An 18,004-nucleotide genomic window follows, 5' to 3' on the forward strand; every position below is an offset into this window, starting at 1 on the left:
ATGGAGACGGCCCCATAGCACCAGATCCATGGGGAGGCTGCAGGTGGCGAGCCTATGGCTAGCCCCATGCAAGTGGCTACTGATCAGGCCTGGAAGTCTGTGGTCTCCTTTCTTCTCTCCTCCCCTGCTCCCACTGGATTGCGGTGGGGTGTTGGGTGAGAACCAGGAGGAAGCCAAGGGCTGAGAGGGAATGCAGCCCCGAGTGGCTTTCCGCTTGCAGAGTTCCAGCATAGGCAAAACTGGCGCTGAAGAGTGGGAGAGGATGGCAGGAAGGGAGAAGGAGAGACGAGAAAGGGAGGCAAAGAAAAGAGAAAACAGAGGAGAAAGGAATGAGCAGCTTTCTCTCCTCTCCTCCCCAGTGCTGACAAACCCTGGGTTCACCTCCATCCTCTACTCCAACCAGCCCCAGCCGCCCTCCTCCCATGGGAGAAATGTCTCCCTATAAACAAACCCTGCTTAGTTTTAAACAGGAAAACTGTCTCCGACTCTGGACAAGATTTGCAGCAGCACAGCATGTCCCTTGGACCCTTCTGCTGGGGCTTTGTGCGTGTGCAGTCAATGCGCAGACAGCCCTGTGCTGTGAACAGCATTGCAAGTCCCGAGTCTCTCTCGACTCGTGGATGGCCTCAAGCGAGCCTTGGTCAGGCTAAACTGCAGAAAGCTGCGTTCTGCAGGGGCCGCAGGGACAGGGACAGTGCAGCTGCCTGCTGCATTCACTGCCTTGCAGCCCCATGGAGGTTCTCTCGCAGTGGGGAGGTGTCGTCTGCATAGTGCCGCTCCAGGTCAGCAGAGCACAATGAGATCATTTTGGTCGTTGATATTCCTTGAGGGCTCCGCACAAGAGCCAGCCGTGCCAGTTTTGTGTGCCTTACAGAGCAGTTTTGTTCACTCCCCACCGCAGTGCTGCCAACTGTGTCCATTTTATCAGGAGTTCTGTAAGATTTGGTGTTTTTCTGAAAGCCCCACGTGAGCTGGGGGGAATCTCAGAGCTGGCTTACGCTGAAAAGAGACCAGCCTCCCTACATCTCCCTGGGACAGGAAAATATCCCCTCCCTGTGAAGCAGTGGTGCCACTGTTGTGTTTTATGTGTAGCCGTCACCTCAGCTTTCATTCAACAGAAAAAGCCCCTGTGGTTGCAGAGAAAAGCTTAAAAACATACTTGGGATTGAGAAGGAATTTTTCCCCAGGTCAGATTATCTGGGACCTTCGGATGTTTTTCTCTCCCCTGCAGAGTGAAGTGTGGGTTGTTTGCTGGGATCATCAGGGTCATGGTGTATCTCAGCTGAGCTATATCCAGGCATTGCAGGGGCCATGGGCACTGGTGCACCTTGCTCCCTCCTGGTCTCTGCCTGCGCTGGGCTGCAGTTTAGTCCCTGAGAGCTCACAACCCTGGGTTTAGCAGGTTAGGCAGCGGGAAGCACTGGGAGGGAAGAAGAGGAGCGGGAACGCTGCGCGCTTGGGGAGGGGGGTTGGGGGAGGTTGGCTGCCACTGGGTGCAGAGCACCCACTAATTTTTCCGTGTGGGTGCTCCAGCCCCAGTCTGGGTGATGCTGCCCTGTACTGGAGACTGGTCAGCTGTGTGCCATAGGCCCAATACTGCTCCTCCCTGCCAGTGCTTTTCCAGGAGCAGGAAGGGGCCTGTTTTGGAGCACGAGTATCTGAGTCTGGTCTGCTGGAAAGGCCTGGGTGGATGTGGGGTGAAGCCCAGCAGCGGGGGCTAGGAGTTGATGCCAAAATCCTAGAAATGTCAGGCTGGAAGGGACTGGGGAGGCCAGCTAGTCCAGTCCCCTGTGCTGAGGCAGGGCCGTTAAACCCGGCTCAAAGGAGCGAAGACCACGAGGAGGCAGAGTCTGGCTGGGGACAGGTAGGCACTGGCCAGGAGAGAGTTCAAGGGGCAGATGCTGATTCCCTGCTGGGCGGAGGCGTAGGTGGGTTGGTGGGAGGGCAGCGGGGGGGGTCTCCTGCTGCGGGAAGGGAGATGGGCCTTTCCCCTGTACAGCTGGACTCGGGAGCAGGCCTGAGGCTCGGGCACAGAGCAGCTGAGGAGGGACTGGGCTGCTGGTGGGAATCATGGGCTAAGCTTGTGAGTGTCTCTAAAGCCTGTGTCAGACCCCAGCAGTGCCCTGGGTGTGAATGGGATTGGCCCCTCCCCCCCCCACTGGGTCAGAGAGACTTGGGGATGGGGAATCAAATGGGGTTAACCCCCAATTGCTGGGGCACTTCAGCTCTCCCAGCTGGGTGCACAAGAAGAAGTGGGAGCCCCCGGTGCCTGCCCTGTCCCTGAGGCAGAGCGGGGGAGGCCCTCCCTGCACACCCCTGGTTGCAGCGGTGGGATTGGAGAGCAGCCTGAGATCACATTGCCCCTTCCCAGGCAGCGAGCCCCAGAACAGCCTCCCGCTCCCCCAGCAGTCTCTGGCTCTCCTCGCCTGTTCTCACGGTCTCCGCCTGGATGCTGGGCGCCGGCTGCCAGCCATCTCCAGGCCTGGGCTGCCCCCTGGTGGCCATGAACGGGGCTCTCGAGTGAGGAAGGCTGGGATAAAGCAGGCGCTTCTGTCTTGGCCCATGAGATAGACTCCCTGGGCCAAATCTATCCCTAGAGTAACACCATCCATCCCCATGACACCAGTGCCCCGATGGGCTCAGCCTTCAGCTCCCCACGGCTTTTGAGGCTCTGGAGACCTCCTTCCCCAGTCAGGGGTTGGTTCCTGCCGTGGCTATATGAGAGGATTTGCACTGTCTGGCTTACAGTAGGGAGCAGGTGAGACTGCCCGTCTGTCCTGCTGCTCATCCTGTGCCCCCTGCTCTGCCCCAGCCCCTGAATGCCAGGCTCTTTGCAGCAGGTTTCAGGGGCATTGCCAGTGAAGGCTACCGTGAGAATGGGATGGGTCTGGACTCAAGTGTAAGGGTGCTGCCAGCCTAGCCCACGGCCTTAGTCACTGTAAACCCCTCAAAGCCAGAGCCTCCTTGCTGCTTTTTTATGATGTATATCCTGGGCTCTGATTCAGCAAAGCGGGGCTGCACCCAGAGAGCTCTGCAGCAGGACAGCCCAATGTGGGGGGAGTCCCTGCACTGAGTCTCTTCCAGCTGGAAAGGAAAATCCAGCTCCAGTACTTACATTCCCCCCCACCTTGATTCCCATCTGACTCTAGTGCGCTCTGCCTTGGTCTTCAAAAAGAACTTGTGACACCTTAGAGACTACACAAAGGAATAAATGGACACAAATCTGACATCAGGAATCATAACATTCAAAAACCAGTGGAAGAACACTTTCAGCCTCTGTGGCCACTCAGTAACAGATTTAAAGGTGGCAATTTTGCCACAGAAAAGCTTCAAAAATGGACTCCAACGAGAAACTGCTGAACTTGAATTAATATGCAAATTAGATACAATCAACGAGGCTTAAATAGAGACTGGGAATGGCTGAGCCATTACACACATTGACTCTATTTCCCCATGTTAAGTATCCTCACACGTTCTTGTTAAACTGTCTGAAATGGGCCATCTTGATTATCACTACAGAAGTTTTTTTTCTCCTGCTGATAATAGACCATCTTAATTAATTAGCCCCTTAGAGTTGGTTGGGTAACTCCCACCTGTCCATGTTCTCTGTATGTGTATATATCTCCTCACTATATGTTCTAGTCTGTGCATCCAATGAAGTGGGCTGTAGCCCACAGAAGCTTATGCTCAAATAAATGTGTTAGTCTCTAAGATGCCACAAGGGCTCCTGTTCTTTTTGCGGATACAGACTAATGCGGCTGCTCCTCTGAAACCTGCCTTGGTCGCGCCTCGCTTGGAACAGCCACATGGAAATCCTGCCCTGGACTCCGATGTCCCAACAGGAACGGAGGGTGGTGCCTCGTTCAGGTGCATGTGCTGCCTCACGGCGTGCAGCCATAGTGCCAGGCTGGTGCCCAGGTTTAAGGGGCTGCCCTGTGGTTCAGTGAAGATGCTCCGATGACAAAGCTTTCCTCTCCCTGCAGGAGCCACGAGAGACATCGGCTCGGCCCTGACCCGGATGTGCATGCGGCACCGCAGCATCGAGGCCAAGCTGAGGCAGTTCACCAAGTAAGTCTGATGGGCACCAGTGACACGAGTTTGCCAGCCTCAGCCTCCCCGCCTAAGGCTGAAGGACGTGGCAGTAAGTCTCTTCACACTGCGTCAGGCACCCAGAAAGCTTTGTCACGCCCAGGACCTGATCCAGGGAGCCCCCAGTACAGTCCTTGGGTGCAGCTGGGAGCTCTGCATTTCTGAGGTGACTTAGGCCCCCAGCTATAAAGGTATTTTAGGGGTTTCCCTGCTCAGCACTGCAAGGCCAGCGCCTGGGTCTGCAAAGGTATTTTAGCCACCTCCTTCCCACCGGCCTCGTTAACCGGGCTGACTCCGGTGTCTCCTTGGTGCAGCGCCCTGATGGAGAGTCTCGTCAACCCCCTGCAGGACAGGATTGAGGACTGGAAGAAAACGGCCAACCAACTGGACAAGGACCATGCGAAAGGTAAAGCCCAGGTGACAGGCGTGGGGGATATGCTATTCACCACGGATTAGCAGGGGGGCGCGCCCTATCCACGGGGGTGATGCACTGTGCCCGGGGGGAGGGGGCACGCCCTATCCATTGGGGGGGTGCACTGTGCCCAGGGGGAGGGGGCGCGCCCTATCCATTGGGGGGGGGATGCACTGTGCCTGGGGGGAGGGAGCACTTCCTATCCACCGGGGGGGGTGCACTGTACCTGGTGGGAGGGGGCATGTCCTATCCACCAGGGGGGGGTGAACTGTACCCGGGAGGAGGGGGCACGTCCTATCCACCAGGGGGGGATGTACTGTACCCGGGTGGTGGGGGCATGCCATAACCACCGGGGGTGTGTGCACTCTTCCTGGGGGGGAGGGGGCATGGCGTAACCACCGGGGGTGTGTGCACTCTGCCCGGGGGGAGGGGGCATGCTGTATCCACCGGGGGGGTGTGCACTGTGCCTGGGGGTGAGGGGGCATGCCCTATCCACCAGGGGGGATGCACTGTACCCAGGGGGAGGGGGTGCACCGTATCCACCGGGGGTGTATGCACTGTGCCCGGGGAGAGGGGGCACACCCTATCAACCACAGGGGATGCACTGTACCCAGGGGGAAGGGGCACGCCGTATCCATCGGGGGTGTGTGCACTGTGCTTGGGGGTGAGGGGGCATGCCCTATCCACCAGGGGGGAGGCACTGTACGCCGTGCCTGGGAGGGGAGAGGAGAGGGGGACCATGCCGTGCCTGGGAAGGGCGAGGGACCGCGCCATGCCAGGAGAGGCAGGTTAGGGGAGTGTCTTGGGTCAGGGCAGGAGGAATCGTGCGCTGGCTGGGTGGAGAGGACTGGTGCCCCCGCCTGGCGGACATGACACATCTCAGGGTCTGTTGTATGTCCTCAGAGTACAAGCGAGCCCGCCATGAGATAAAGAAGAAATCCTCTGACACACTGAAGCTGCAGAAGAAGGCCCGCAAAGGTAAGAGCCCTGCACACACACCCCGCCCAGTGCCCGCACCCGGAAGGACAGCCTGCCCCTCCATGAGCTATGGGCCTGCCCCTTTGTGGGGGTCTCATCTGCTTTCACACCGAAGCAAGGCTGGGCTGGGTCAGGCAGGGCTGCCCAGAGGATTCAGGGGGCTTGGGGTCTTCGGTGGCGGGTCCCGGAGCGGAAGGACCCCCTGCCGCCAAATTGTAGCAGGAATGGAAGAAGCTCCAGGGGCCCGGGCCCTGCGAGAGTTTTCCGGGGCCCCCGGAGCAAGTGAAGGACCTGGCTCCAGGGGCCCTGAAAAACTCTCGTGGGGGCCCCTGTGGGGCTTGGGGCAAATTGCCCCACTTGCCCCCCCTCTGGGCAGCCCTGGGGTCAGGTATGGCTGGAGAGGCCCTGGTGCCCTATGGCTCTAGGGGGTCACTGCGCTGCCTTCGACTTAAGACCTTCCCTGAGGCCGAGGGCTCTGATGGGGAGGAAGTAGTCAGGACCCCAGTTCACGGTCTCCCCTCCAAGGCAGGACAGAGACCCCAGTGCCACCTGGGCATCCTGGCTCGGGATTGAGCGTACAAGCGAGCTCCTCGTCCTGCTAGCTACGTTCCAGCTCAGACAGTGACACCTGCCTCCCTCGGTTCCCTCTGCAGCTTGAGCTGGGACCAGGATTCTTCCTCCCGCTCCCGCCCCCAGGGTTGCGGTATGTGTGCTGTGAAGCAGCCAGTCTGCTCCGCCCCAGAGTTGGCTGCATTCTGTTGTAGCTCACAGGGCAGTGAGGAGGTTTAATTAACAAGTGCTGCCGCCATTAGTGCTCCTGGGGCAGAGGGTAGCAGACCAGCCTGGTTCTTTACCTCTAGGTGTTGGAAAGGTGGCTTGATGCTGACAATGGGGATCCATTTTGGGTTTTTGTGGGCTCAGTGACAAAGTTCAGTGGGTGAACAAGCCTGCTGCATTCACCACGCCCTGTGGCCGTGACCCCAGCACAGTCTCTGCCCCTGGATCCCATCAGAGGAATCCTGCGGTGGAGATGGCCATGAGGAGCAGTCGCAAATGAAGTAGGACGCGCTGGGAGGGTTCCAGGTGGGCTGGGAAGGGCAGGGAGCGGAGGTGGCTCAGGCACTGGGGATCCGGCTGGCACCGATGGGCAGGGCCGGCTTTATGACCCACGGGGCCCGACTAGAATACTCGGCAGCGAGGCATCCGCTCCGGGTTTTCCATGGCACCGAAGGACCCCCCCGCCACCAAAATACCACTGAAAACCCCCGGAGCAGGGCCCCATTAGGCGCGGGGCCTGATTCTGGGGAATCAGGTGAATCAGCTTAAAGCCGGCCCTGCCGATGAGCACGGCTTGTGAGGAAGTTCAGGCTGGGGAGTCCCTGCCGGGCGCTCGCAGAGCACTGCATGAGGACGTTATCTGAAGAATTTTGCTGGGCATGACAGAGCATTGCTCAGCACAGGGTTTAGTAGCAGATCAGTGGTACACAGGCTTGTTGGAGACGGGGACCCCGTGGGCGCCAACCCCCAGTTGGGCCCTGTGGCGTTACTGCAATGATAAGAACCAGCAGCACCCTTAAATATCCTCTCCAAAGGCTCTCTGCAGGGAAAGATGGCCCAATTCACTCCCTGCAGGGAACCCTCCCTTACCCTCAGGCACCCAGGGGTGGGGGTGGATCACACAGTCCAGCCACTCCCCCTAGCTCCCTTCAATTCCTCACACTCCAACCCAACGCACAAGGAGTTAATACCCCCCACACACACACACACAGAGGATGGGGGCATGCGGGGGGCCCACACGTGTCTGAGCCATGTCTGGGAAGAGGGGGACTGACCTGCCGGCCCTGGAGGGGGTGAGGGGGGCAGAGTGTCCGGACGTCAGCCTGGCTTTCACACATTCTCTCTCTGTCTCTCTCTCTCCTCTTTCCTCCCTTCCACATCCTTCCTGTAGAGCTACTTGGTAAGTCAATCGGTGCGAGCCAGCTCCATCCCGCTCCCCCCCCGCCCTCCCCTGTGACCTGCGCTTCGTTTAGCTCTGTCTCCCCTCTGCCTGAGCTCGAAATGAAACGAACCTGAGTCAGATCGCACTGGCCCGGGCCGCTGTCATACCCGGCAATGGCCATCCCAGCTCTTCCCTGCCTGCTTCTTGGGCTGGTGCCCCCTCGCTGGGGTGGGCGTGGAGCTTCGCCCCAGTGGGGCCTTGATCTCTGGGTGGCTGCAGCAAGGCACGTGCCGTGTGCTCGCTCCAGAGCCTGGTCCAGGGGGTGTCCCAGGCGTTCAGCTCTGGTTCCCGGGCTGTGGGGTGGCCCCTTCCGTCCTGTGGCACCTCGGCTGTGTGCTGTCAGCTACAATGGTGCCATGTCTAGGTTCCAGCTGAGAGCTGGGGGATCCCGGAGAATCCCCGTCTCCACCCCTAAAGGCTGCAGGGAGGGAGTGCCCCGCTCGTGTGCGGGCAAGGAACAGCACCCACAAATAGCAAGGTCCCCCGCATGCCCCAGCCTCTGGAATCCTGCCCCCTGTGTTGGCTACGTCCCTCTACCAGGTGAGCAGGCCTGACCTCCCTGTGGTGCATTGGAAACGTGGAGGACATGGCAGCCCCTCTAGGGGGTCAGAGCCCCCATCTACACCCAGCAAGTGTGGGTTTCATATCGAGCCCTCCCGCCCTGGCTTTCTCCTCTCTCTCTCTGCCCTGTTCCTCCAGGGTTCACATGCTGTAAGCCATGTGGTGAATGCTGAGATTTCCCTGCCGGAGGCCCAGCTCTCTCCTGGAGAGTGACACCGATTTCCAGCCCCAGATGGGCCTAGGGGAAGCCATTTCCCCTTGCCCTGCACTCCAGCTCCCATCTGGCTCTGTCCCTGGTGTCTGCTGCCCACTAGCAGGGTCTCTAGTTGCTGCCTCCTCCCACCCTCGCTGGGCTTTTGATGTCAAGGAGGCAGGAGTTTTCCCCGAGTAATCCTTCCGCTGACAGCTGACCTGCGATGCTTGTACCAGCAGGACTGGCTTGTGAGTCCCCTCCGCTGGCCTGTCTCTAAACCGTTGGGTGTCAGAGAACCCCCAGCCCTCCCAGCCAGAGGTCTGTTCTGGGATCCCCACTCCAACTGCCCAGGCCAGCTCTTCACTCCGGCCATTGTGCCCAGGTTCCTGGCGGCAGGGCTCTGGGCTTTGGGGCTGGCCAGATGGGAAATTCAGACTGGGATCCAGGTCCATATTCCAAGCTGCCACAGACTTGGCCAGGGGGCTGATTCGGACCTGTCTCTCCTGTGCCCAGGCAGGCCCTCTCTGGCACTCTGTCTCCTGCCTGGTGCCCCCCTTTGTGCAGCGCGGTCTCAGCACTCACCCACTGCAAGTTTGCATCTCTCCACCTCCTGGCCTGATTAGCTTCTTGACTGTTTCATCCTGGAAGCTCCTTGTGTCACCATCTTTCTCCTCCGTTCCCCTGGTCTTTCCGCCTGCCAAGCCTCTCAGTCGTCCGGCTTTACCCTCTCTTCATGGGAATCGCTGGGGGGCGGTGGCTTGTTAGAACTCCATGAAGTTAATGTCCCCAACGCCGCCCTGGGCCCCCTCATATCAATGACTGGGGAAAACCATGCGCAAGAGAAAGCCCCACACCCAGTGCTCAGCCTGGTCTGCTTGGATCAAGCCTTTGAGCTGGGATTGGTCATCCTCACAGGCTGCCCCTACAGAGTGAAGCTGGGGTAGATGCCATCTGCTCTGTTTCATGCAGGTGGCACCATGGCCCCTAAGCAGGGAAGCTGGGGGCCCCGCCCACCTAAAGCGCTCACTCCTCGGCTCCTCTTCGCTTGGCTTGCTCTGACTATGCATGTGTGTTTCATCTTCCCACCCTGGACTAATGCCTGGGCACTCCTGCACCCACTGCATGGGTCACGTTCTGCCCCCATTGGACGAACTGATTCACCCAGACCTCGCAGCTCTCCACATTCCACTGGCTTGTGCTTTCCTCCAGCCACAAGATGAGCAAATTCCTCCCCGGTGCAACTCCAGGGCTTTGGTGGGGCTGCCCCAGGGATGAATTTAGACCCATGTTGTTAAATGTGATGTTGGGGGGATCGGGGTGGAGGGGGAATCCAGCAAGGGAAACTCCTGCAAGGTGAGTGTGGAACCAACGTGGACTGGAGAGGGCTGGGGTGGAGGCTGGAAGGAGGAGGATAGCTGATCCGTTTGCAGAGCCAGCGTGCCAGGTTATGACACTGGTCCGGTTGCTATGTCCATCTGGACAAAGCAGGGCTCTGCATCTGCCAACCTGAAGCAAAACCCCAGGGTTGGTTGGGTAGGGCTGGAGCCTGACACAGAGGCCAGACCACACAGGTGAGGACGGGGCTTTCTGCCGCATGACCCAGCCTCTAGGTCAGCTTGACCGACCCCTGCTGGGGCCCACGCCGAGAGAGGTTCAGAGCGCTGAGCTGGGGAAGGCAGCTGGGATACTGGTCAGCCGCTGCCTCTGCTGTGAAATTCACAAGAGAAGGAAGCCAGTGGAGGGGCGCATGGATCCTGGAGATCTCTGAACCCAGCAGATGGAGCGAGCACCTTTCCCTGTCCTGCGGTTCTTTTCTAGCACTGTAGCTAGGAACAGGCTGAGCGACGTCCTTCTCTGGGGCAGCTCCACTCACCGGCCAGATGGCACATGGCCTGTTGTGTCTGTCCTGGTGGATGATTAGCCCAGGAGGTAACCCGCAGCCTCCTTGTTTGGGCAGAAGGGCTCCTTCATAGGCCTCGGGAAGGACTCCAGAGCTGTATTGCCCCGTGGGGATCCTGAGCAAAGCCAGCCACTGGCTTTTTTCTGTGCTGATTCCCCCTTACGTAGACAAACGTGGCATCCCTCAGTGTGCCCAGAGCAGCCCAGCAGAGGGGGATTCTCACAGCAGGCTGTGTCTCAGGAGAGCCCTTGACATGCTGGCAGAAGGCTTATTGGAGTTACGTTACTTTCCGGTCCTTGAGGGACTTTCCCACAAGTGACCTGGTGCTGGGTGTTCAGCGGAACTGGGATTGCATGGCGGGCTGCCTGCAGTGGGGGAGCTCGTTCCACAGTTCGTAAGCTGTAATCATCTGCAGTCTGGTAGCAGTCACCCTAAACGCTCTGCAAGATGCTGTGCTGGCGGCTGCTCGGGTAAAATTCTGCAGTGTTTCGCGCAAGGGCTGACGTCCTCCACTGCCTGCCTCAGTTTCACAGCAGCAGAGCATGGAAGAGGGACAATCTCTGGGAGGCAGCAGGTTCGGGACCGGTGAGTGAAGAGGGGATGATGTCTCTGTGTCCTTGTCTCGTTGCAGGGAAGGGGGACCTACAGCCCCAGCTGGACAGTGCTCTCCAAGACGTCAATGACATGTACCTCCTGATGGAAGAGACTGAGAAGCAGGCTGTCCGCAAGGCCCTCATTGAGGAGCGGGGCCGCTTCTGCACCTTCATCACCTTCTTGCAGCCAGTGGTGGTAAGTGCCCCAGGCCCTTCTGGGGAGGGGTGTGTTAGAGCTCAGCGGGCTGGTTTTCAAATCAACCAGCCAAGCAAGCCAGAAGCCAACCAGCTCCTGCTCTGGATCCTCCAACAGCCACTTCCCCACTGCCCACAACTGTCTCCCCAGCAACAAACCCTCTCACAAGTGTGGAGGAACCTGCAGTCTCATCCTAGAGATGCGAGGAGGCAGGCTTCTGCGTCTCTACGGCATCCCTCCCAACAGGACATGGTGCCAGGCAGGTTTGACCCGTCCTGCTCTCCGTAGAGGGAGCCAAGCCAGGCCCTCTGCTCAGTTTAGGGGTGGACCCTCAAATGGGGGTCTCAGGGAAAACTGTCCTTCAACCAGGACAGGGTCTTTGGGGGTCAGCGTGAGAGTCCCTTGAAAGCTGGAACCATTGGGAGATGTGAGCTAAGGTTAGAGTGACCAACTAGCACGTGTGAAAAATTGGGAGGGGTGAGGGCATTAAAGATGCTATGAGACGTTTCACAAGAGTAGGGAAGTTAGCCCATGTCCTGGCCCCTTCCAGCGGGGCAGTTACAACCTGCCCTCTCGGATTCCCCAGGGCCTTTAGCATGAACCGGACATGTTCTTCTCTTCCCTTCTTGTCTCTATGCTGTTGAGCGGTGCTGCCGGCCCCGTTACGGCAGCTGCTGGCATTGTTCTCCCCCCGAGCTGGCTGCACTTCCATGGCGGGGGTAGACGAGCCCTCCCAGTACATATCTAGGGTGCTGGCCTGTCTCAGCTTGCCAGGAGCCACGCATGGAAGTGGCTGATACTGATCAGTTTTATTGTCCCATGTAATGGATTGGAACTGGCTGTGTTGGGTGTATGGTGACTGATGGATCGAACTCCATCCCCGGCTGCAGAGCTCCGAGGCGAAATGCCAAGGAGGCGAATGCTGGAGGGGTTGACATTAGCCCCTCCCTGGTTGCGGATCTCCTAGAGCTGTGCTGCCAGGAGGGTTCTGGTGGCGGAGGAAAGGACAATTGCTCCATGGAGTGACTGGGAATTTGAAGTGGCTCGATGCTCCTGCTTCTCCCCAGGAGGCCAGACAGTCCCACTTCACTCAGGGGCTGGTGCAATGGCAGGTTCCAGTTACACTTCCAGAGCCAAATCCTCCACTGATGTAAACCAATGGCCTTCCCTTGGCTTTGCGAGTGGGGCTGGGATCCGGATTCTCTTTACTTCGCTGGGGTTTTGCCAAGTAGGGGCTGATGAGCTACTCTGGCTGCCCCACCTCTCTGATGCTGGGTCTTGCAGATGTTCTGCTTGTGGGGCTGGCAGAACAGTCAGGGCCAGCCGGCTGGCAGGCAGAGCGGGTTTCACACACGTCCCCTAAGCCACTGCTGACTTGGAGGAAGCCAAGCAGGGCAGGAGGGGAAGGGGAAAGCCCTGGTTCCCACGACACCGACTGCTGATGCTTCCTCCTCCTGCCACTCAGACTGGAGAGATCACCATGCTGGGAGAGATCACTCACCTGCAGGGCATCATGGAGGACCTGGTGGTGCTGACGGCAGAGCCGCACAAGCTGCCGCCTGCCAGCGAGCAGGTGAGGGGCGCAGGGATGGGTTGTGCGGGGGGGAGGGAGTGCATGGGTGGGGGATGGGAATGTTCGGGGGGGGGATATTTCCAGGAGGAAAGACAACAGCGTGTCCACTGGCAGCAGAGAGCAGCTGGCCCCGACAGCGCTAACCCAGATGTCCATCGAGGGTCTTGCTGGACAGAGGGGAGAGGAATAGAAGCACTTTGTTCTAAATCAACAGTTTCATCAATTCATAGATGCCAAGGCCAGAAAGGACCATTGCAATCACCTAGCCCAGTAGTTCCCAAACTTTAACAACCCACGAACCCCTTTCACGAAAATATCAAATCTCACAAACTCCCTGTCACGGAGTCACCGGGCGATGCTCTGGAACTGCTCCCCACCAAGCCAGTCAGGACTTTGGGGAGCCTCCTCTCCTTTGGAGCAGACTTGTTCAGGGCAAGAAGCTCACACAGCTTCACCTCCTGGGTCTCTCCTTGGAGCATTCAGCATCCTCTGCCCCTCCGTGCGCTTCCCACAGCGATTCCACCCCAGCGGGGTCCTGGGGAAGCCACCGGGTTCTGCACCCCCACTTTGCAGTCAGACGTGACTCTCAGCCAGCCAGTAACACAGAGGTTTATTCAATGACAGGAACAGGGTCTAAAACAGAGCTTGTAGGTACAGTGAACCGGACCCCTCGGCTGGGTCCATTCTGGGGGGCAATGAGCCAGACCCCCAGGTCTGCCCTCCACCCTTGACCCCAGCCAGCTCCAGACTAACAACCCCTCCCAGCCCCTCCTCTCTCCTCAGCCCCTTTCCCGGGCCAGGAGGTCACCTGATCCCTTTGTCTCCAACACCTTCAGCTGGCACTTTTGCAGAGGAGGGACCCAGGTCATCAGTTGCTAGGAGACAGAGTGTCAGGCATTTAGGTGCACTGGCCCTTTGCTCTGCCAGATACTTAAGAACTGCCATGGGGACACTGAGGCACCAACACAGTATTCAGAGAAAACATTAAGAACTTTCCCAGTTCGTCACATCTCTCCCCCCTTCGAGACCGAACTGAGTTAGGTCACTCCAGCCAGTGACCTGGGGAAGTTCGAACCCACCAAGGTTCCCATGGATGCCCCAGCATCTCTCCCATCTCTTGGTGTGAGTTACACCAGGACAGTCCAGTCTCACGCCCTCCCTTAGGTCGGGTGTGCTTGATGGCACTTGCAGACCGCATGTGGGAAGGTTTATGCAGCCCACACCCTTTGCCACCCCAGTACCCCTGGGTTCAAGCTGGGATTGGGTCTTTTCCCAGCCCTCTGGTCTGTGATTCGGGCTCCCTTGGTTAAGAGCCCCCATCTTGGCCTTGCCAGCTTTGGGCGTGGGCAGCCGCTTCCCACTTTGTGGCCCAGACACAACATCTCTGCCGTCCCCCCTTGCACTTTCCAGCTTTTACCGTCAGTCCCACCTCCTTGAGGCAGCCCAGCCCCCTCTTCACCTGGGACACCTGTTCCTCCCAGGTCTGGCTAAAGATGCACATGTTATCAGTGTCTGCCAGGGCCAAGTTCTCCATCCCTCTCAGCTTGTCTAGAATCTCCCTAGGCCTAGGCATGGGGTCGGCCTCGGACACTGTGATGGCTTTAAGCTTCTGATAGCCCCCATAAAACCAGATCATCCTGTCTCGCTTGGCGATCAGCCCCACGGGTGAGGCCCATGGGCTGTAAAATGGCTGGATCCCATCTAAAGCCAGCATGTCCCTGACCTCTCTCTCCAGGTTCTGGGCTGCTTTCCCAGTGACTCTGAACGGGGAACACCTGATGGGGAGATTGTCTCCCACCTCAGGGAAGAGATCCCCCCGGGGGTCTTCCCCCTTCTTCCTCCAATCCTCCCTCTTCAGGTTCAGGGGTCCCCTCACTCTCCTCCCATCCAGCAGCTCGAAAGGGAAGAACCCTGTGGATTCCTGGGGCACCACCAGCCGTCTCCCGATTCCCCCCAGTTCTACTTCCCCTTGGGGAGCCCATTCCCAGTACACGAATCCCTTCTCCGGCAGGACTCTGTCCCTGCAGCCTTCCCCAAGGAGGTTTGCAGCGCTGTGGCCAGCAAGTTCCCTCAGCTTCTCCAAGGAGGGATCCCTCTGTAGCTCGGTCTGGGATTCAGCGGCTGGGGCAGGGAGTGGAACCTGTTCCCTCTCGCTGGCTGGGCCTAGGGTCACAGCCCCTCTGAGCCCTGGCCCTGGTAGCTCCCTCCCTGCTATGTAATCACTTCCCAGCAGCACGTCTGGACCAGGCAAACCTGTTTGGCAGCTGACCTGCCCTGCCTGGGTGTCCCTCCACTCAGCTGGGGTCTCAGCTCCCCCCGTGCTCAGCGCTGCTCTTGCTGTCCCAGTGGGGGCAGGCGGCAAGCTCTCTGCTCTGGTCACAGCATCAGAGCCAGCGTGAGCCCCCTCTCCGGTGCGCAGGGGGGCGGGGAGCATCTCTCCCTCCCACTCAGCCCCAGGGGGCTAGTTATAGGTAGGCAGGTATTTTGAGCCCAGCAGCCCCTTCCCCCTGCCAGCCAGGTCATTTGCATTTTCACTGACCATTTCCATCCTAGCCAATTGGTTCCCTGGATCTGAATTCAAACCCTCGGCCGTTATAGGAGCGGGGCCTGGATCCTGTCCCATGGGGAGACAGTCACCCCCCAACAGGGCCTCCCAGCCGATATCCTGGAGAACCCCAACTACCAGCCAGCCCGACCCCTTCTGGGTCTGCACAGGGATCTGGGCCATAGGCAGGGCGAGGGGCTTCACCCCAGGGAACTTCACCCAGGTCCCACAGTCCCTCAGCATCTGGGGTTGCACCACCACAGTTCTCTCTGTCCCAGGGTCTCGCCCCCGCAGGCGTGTTTCCCCACTGACCCCTGGGCAGCCCCCTATGTCTCTCTGCTCCACCATCACCAGTCCAAGCTTCTCATGCAGCTTTTCCTCGGGCTCTGCTCCCATCCCATCCGTCTCCAATCTCCTGATAGGGAGCCCAATCGTGAAGACCCTCGTCTGATTGGGGACCAGACTCCCGGGGATGCCTGGCTGATGCTCCATCTGCTCTCAGATCCTCTTGTAGCCCCATCTGGGCCAGGAATCTGCTCCTCAGAGCGGTCCTTCTCCTCCAACTGCACGATTAACTGTGCCTTGTTGAATCTCCCCATGTGTAACCCTCTCTTTGTGCACAGGATCACAATGTCCTTCTCAAGGAGATAGTGATAGGCCACCACTTCACTGTTCCCAAGTGGCTTTGGACTCACAGGCCTGTGTGCTCTTGGCTCCCCCATGGTTTCCAGGAAGAACCCCTGGTGTGCCAGCCCTTCTCGTGATCACCACCTCTTTGCCAGGGTCGAGCTGCAGACTCCTCCGCCCCTGGGACTGCTCCTGCAATCCCCAGGGGAACCCTGCTACTGCAAAATCCTTCTCTCTCCCAGGGTCGAGCGGCAAGCTCCTCCGCCCCTGAGACTGCTCGCTGCAGTCCTCAGGGGGACCCCGTTACTCCAACAGTCCTTCTCGCTGGTCACACACTCCCAGAGGTTAACTGCCCCCTGAAACCGTCCCTCTCTGAGCCTTCAGCACGCCTGGTCCTCATTATCCCTCCTTTGTTTTACTGCTCCCCAGTCACTTACTGCAAGCAGTGCCATTCACGGGGTGCAGTACGTCCCGCCGCTGCCACCAGTTGTCACGGAGTCACCGGGCGATGCTCTGGAACTGCTCCCCACCAAGCCAGTCAGGACTTTGGGGAGCCTCCTCTCCTTTGGAGCAGACTTGTTCAGGGCAAGAAGCTCACACAGCTTCACCTCCTGGGTCTCTCCTTGGAGCATTCAGCATCCTCTGCCCCTCCGTGCGCTTCCCACAGCGATTCCACCCCAGCGGGGTCCTGGGGAAGCCACCGGGTTCTGCACCCCCACTTTGCAGTCAGACGTGACTCTCAGCCAGCCAGTAACACAGAGGTTTATTCGATGACAGGAACAGGGTCTAAAACAGAGCTTGTAGGTGCAGAGAACCGGACCCCTCGGCCGGGTCCATTCTGGGGGTCAGTGAGCCAGACCCCCAGGTCTGCCCTCCACCCTTGACCCCAGCCAGCTCCAGACTAACAACCCCTCCCAGCCCCTCCTCTCTGCTCAGCCCCTTTCCCGGGCCAGGAGGTCACCTGATCCCTTTGTCTCCAACACCTTCAGCTGGCACCTTTGCAGAGGAGGAGCCCAGGTCATCAGTTGCTAGGAGACAGAGTGTCAGGCATTTAGGTGCACTGGCCCTTTGCTCTGCCAGATACTTAAGAACTGCCATGGGGACACTGAGGCACCAACACAGTACTCCGAGAAAACATTAAGAACTTTCCCAGTTCGTCACACTCCCTCCTAAAAATGAATATCTCCAGGGATTTTCTCCCTTACCTGAGCATAAATGATAGAAGCAGTGATCTTGGAAATGATTTTTTTAATTACATGCTTATTACACACTATTTGATATTACATTATTATTTATCATTTCAGTATTAATTTTATTACATTATGAAAATGGCAACACTCTTCCAAGATTTCACTTATGTAGCTCATATCACTTGGATTAAGCCTCCTACATGTTTCATCAAGGAGTACCAGCCGTGAAACAGCGGGAAGGTATTTAAGGCTCCAACTCAATTAAAGAGTTCCTCCCACAAGCATTGGAGTCTTGAGCAGTCCAGGAAAACAATGCAGGACTATAACAAAGCTTAAACCTGTTCTGCCAGGAATTCATGGTCATGGGGCTCCCCGCACCCAGAGTTTCTAGGGAAGGTTCTGTCCACCATTACAGAATTTTTTCTGAGAACCCCCTGATACATTTCGCGAACCCTAGTTTGGGAACCACTGACCTAGCCTGACTGTGATGTTCCCCTGGTGTTATCTGGACCGGTGATCTGCTAGGTCACCCCTATCCTTGACTCTGGTAGCCAGCCTTACCCTGCTCTGCTGTGAGAACCCCCACTCCTGGGCTGTTCGCGCGCAGCCTCTGGCATGTAAGCTGTTCCTTGGATTGTGCAACCAAATGACACTAGCCAATATCTCCGGTCCCAGACACAACCCTAGGAACCTCCGTCTTGCAGTGTCCAGTTATGCCTGCTGGACACCACAAGCTTATATCAGTTCATCAATTTAACAAAGAAATTGGTATGTACAGTAACTCCTCACTTAACATTGTAATTCTGTTCCTGAAAAATGCGACTTTAAGCAAAACAATGTTAAGCGAATCCAATTTCCCCATACGAATTAATGTAAATGAGGGGGTTAGGTTCCAGGGAAATTTTTTGCACCAGACAAAAGACTATATTTTACACACACACACACACACACACACACACACACACACACACACATTTTTAAACAAACAATTTAATACTAGTACACAGTGATGACGATTGTGAAGCTTGGTTGAGGTGGAAGAGTCAGAGGGTGGGATATTTCCCAGGGAATGCCTTACTGCTAATTTATGAACTAGCAATTGGCTGATCCCTCAAGGGTTAACTCTCTCTCTCTGCACAAGGCAGCAG

General features: G+C 57.8%; 1 protein-coding gene across 1 annotated transcript in view; it reads left to right on the plus strand.

Moving 5' to 3' along the window:
• Positions 1-18,004, plus strand: part of MTSS2 (MTSS I-BAR domain containing 2) — an 85,966-nt gene that overhangs the window by 50,079 nt on the left and 17,883 nt on the right. Inside the window, 6 exon segments of the mRNA XM_030581874.1 lie at positions 3,984-4,068; positions 4,404-4,495; positions 5,405-5,479; positions 7,428-7,436; positions 10,764-10,921; positions 12,387-12,494. Coding sequence (XP_030437734.1) covers positions 3,984-4,068; positions 4,404-4,495; positions 5,405-5,479; positions 7,428-7,436; positions 10,764-10,921; positions 12,387-12,494 — 527 coding nt within the window.

This window comes from Gopherus evgoodei, chromosome 12 (assembly GCF_007399415.2).
Source record: "Gopherus evgoodei ecotype Sinaloan lineage chromosome 12, rGopEvg1_v1.p, whole genome shotgun sequence".
Lineage (NCBI taxonomy): Eukaryota > Metazoa > Chordata > Testudines > Testudinidae > Gopherus > Gopherus evgoodei.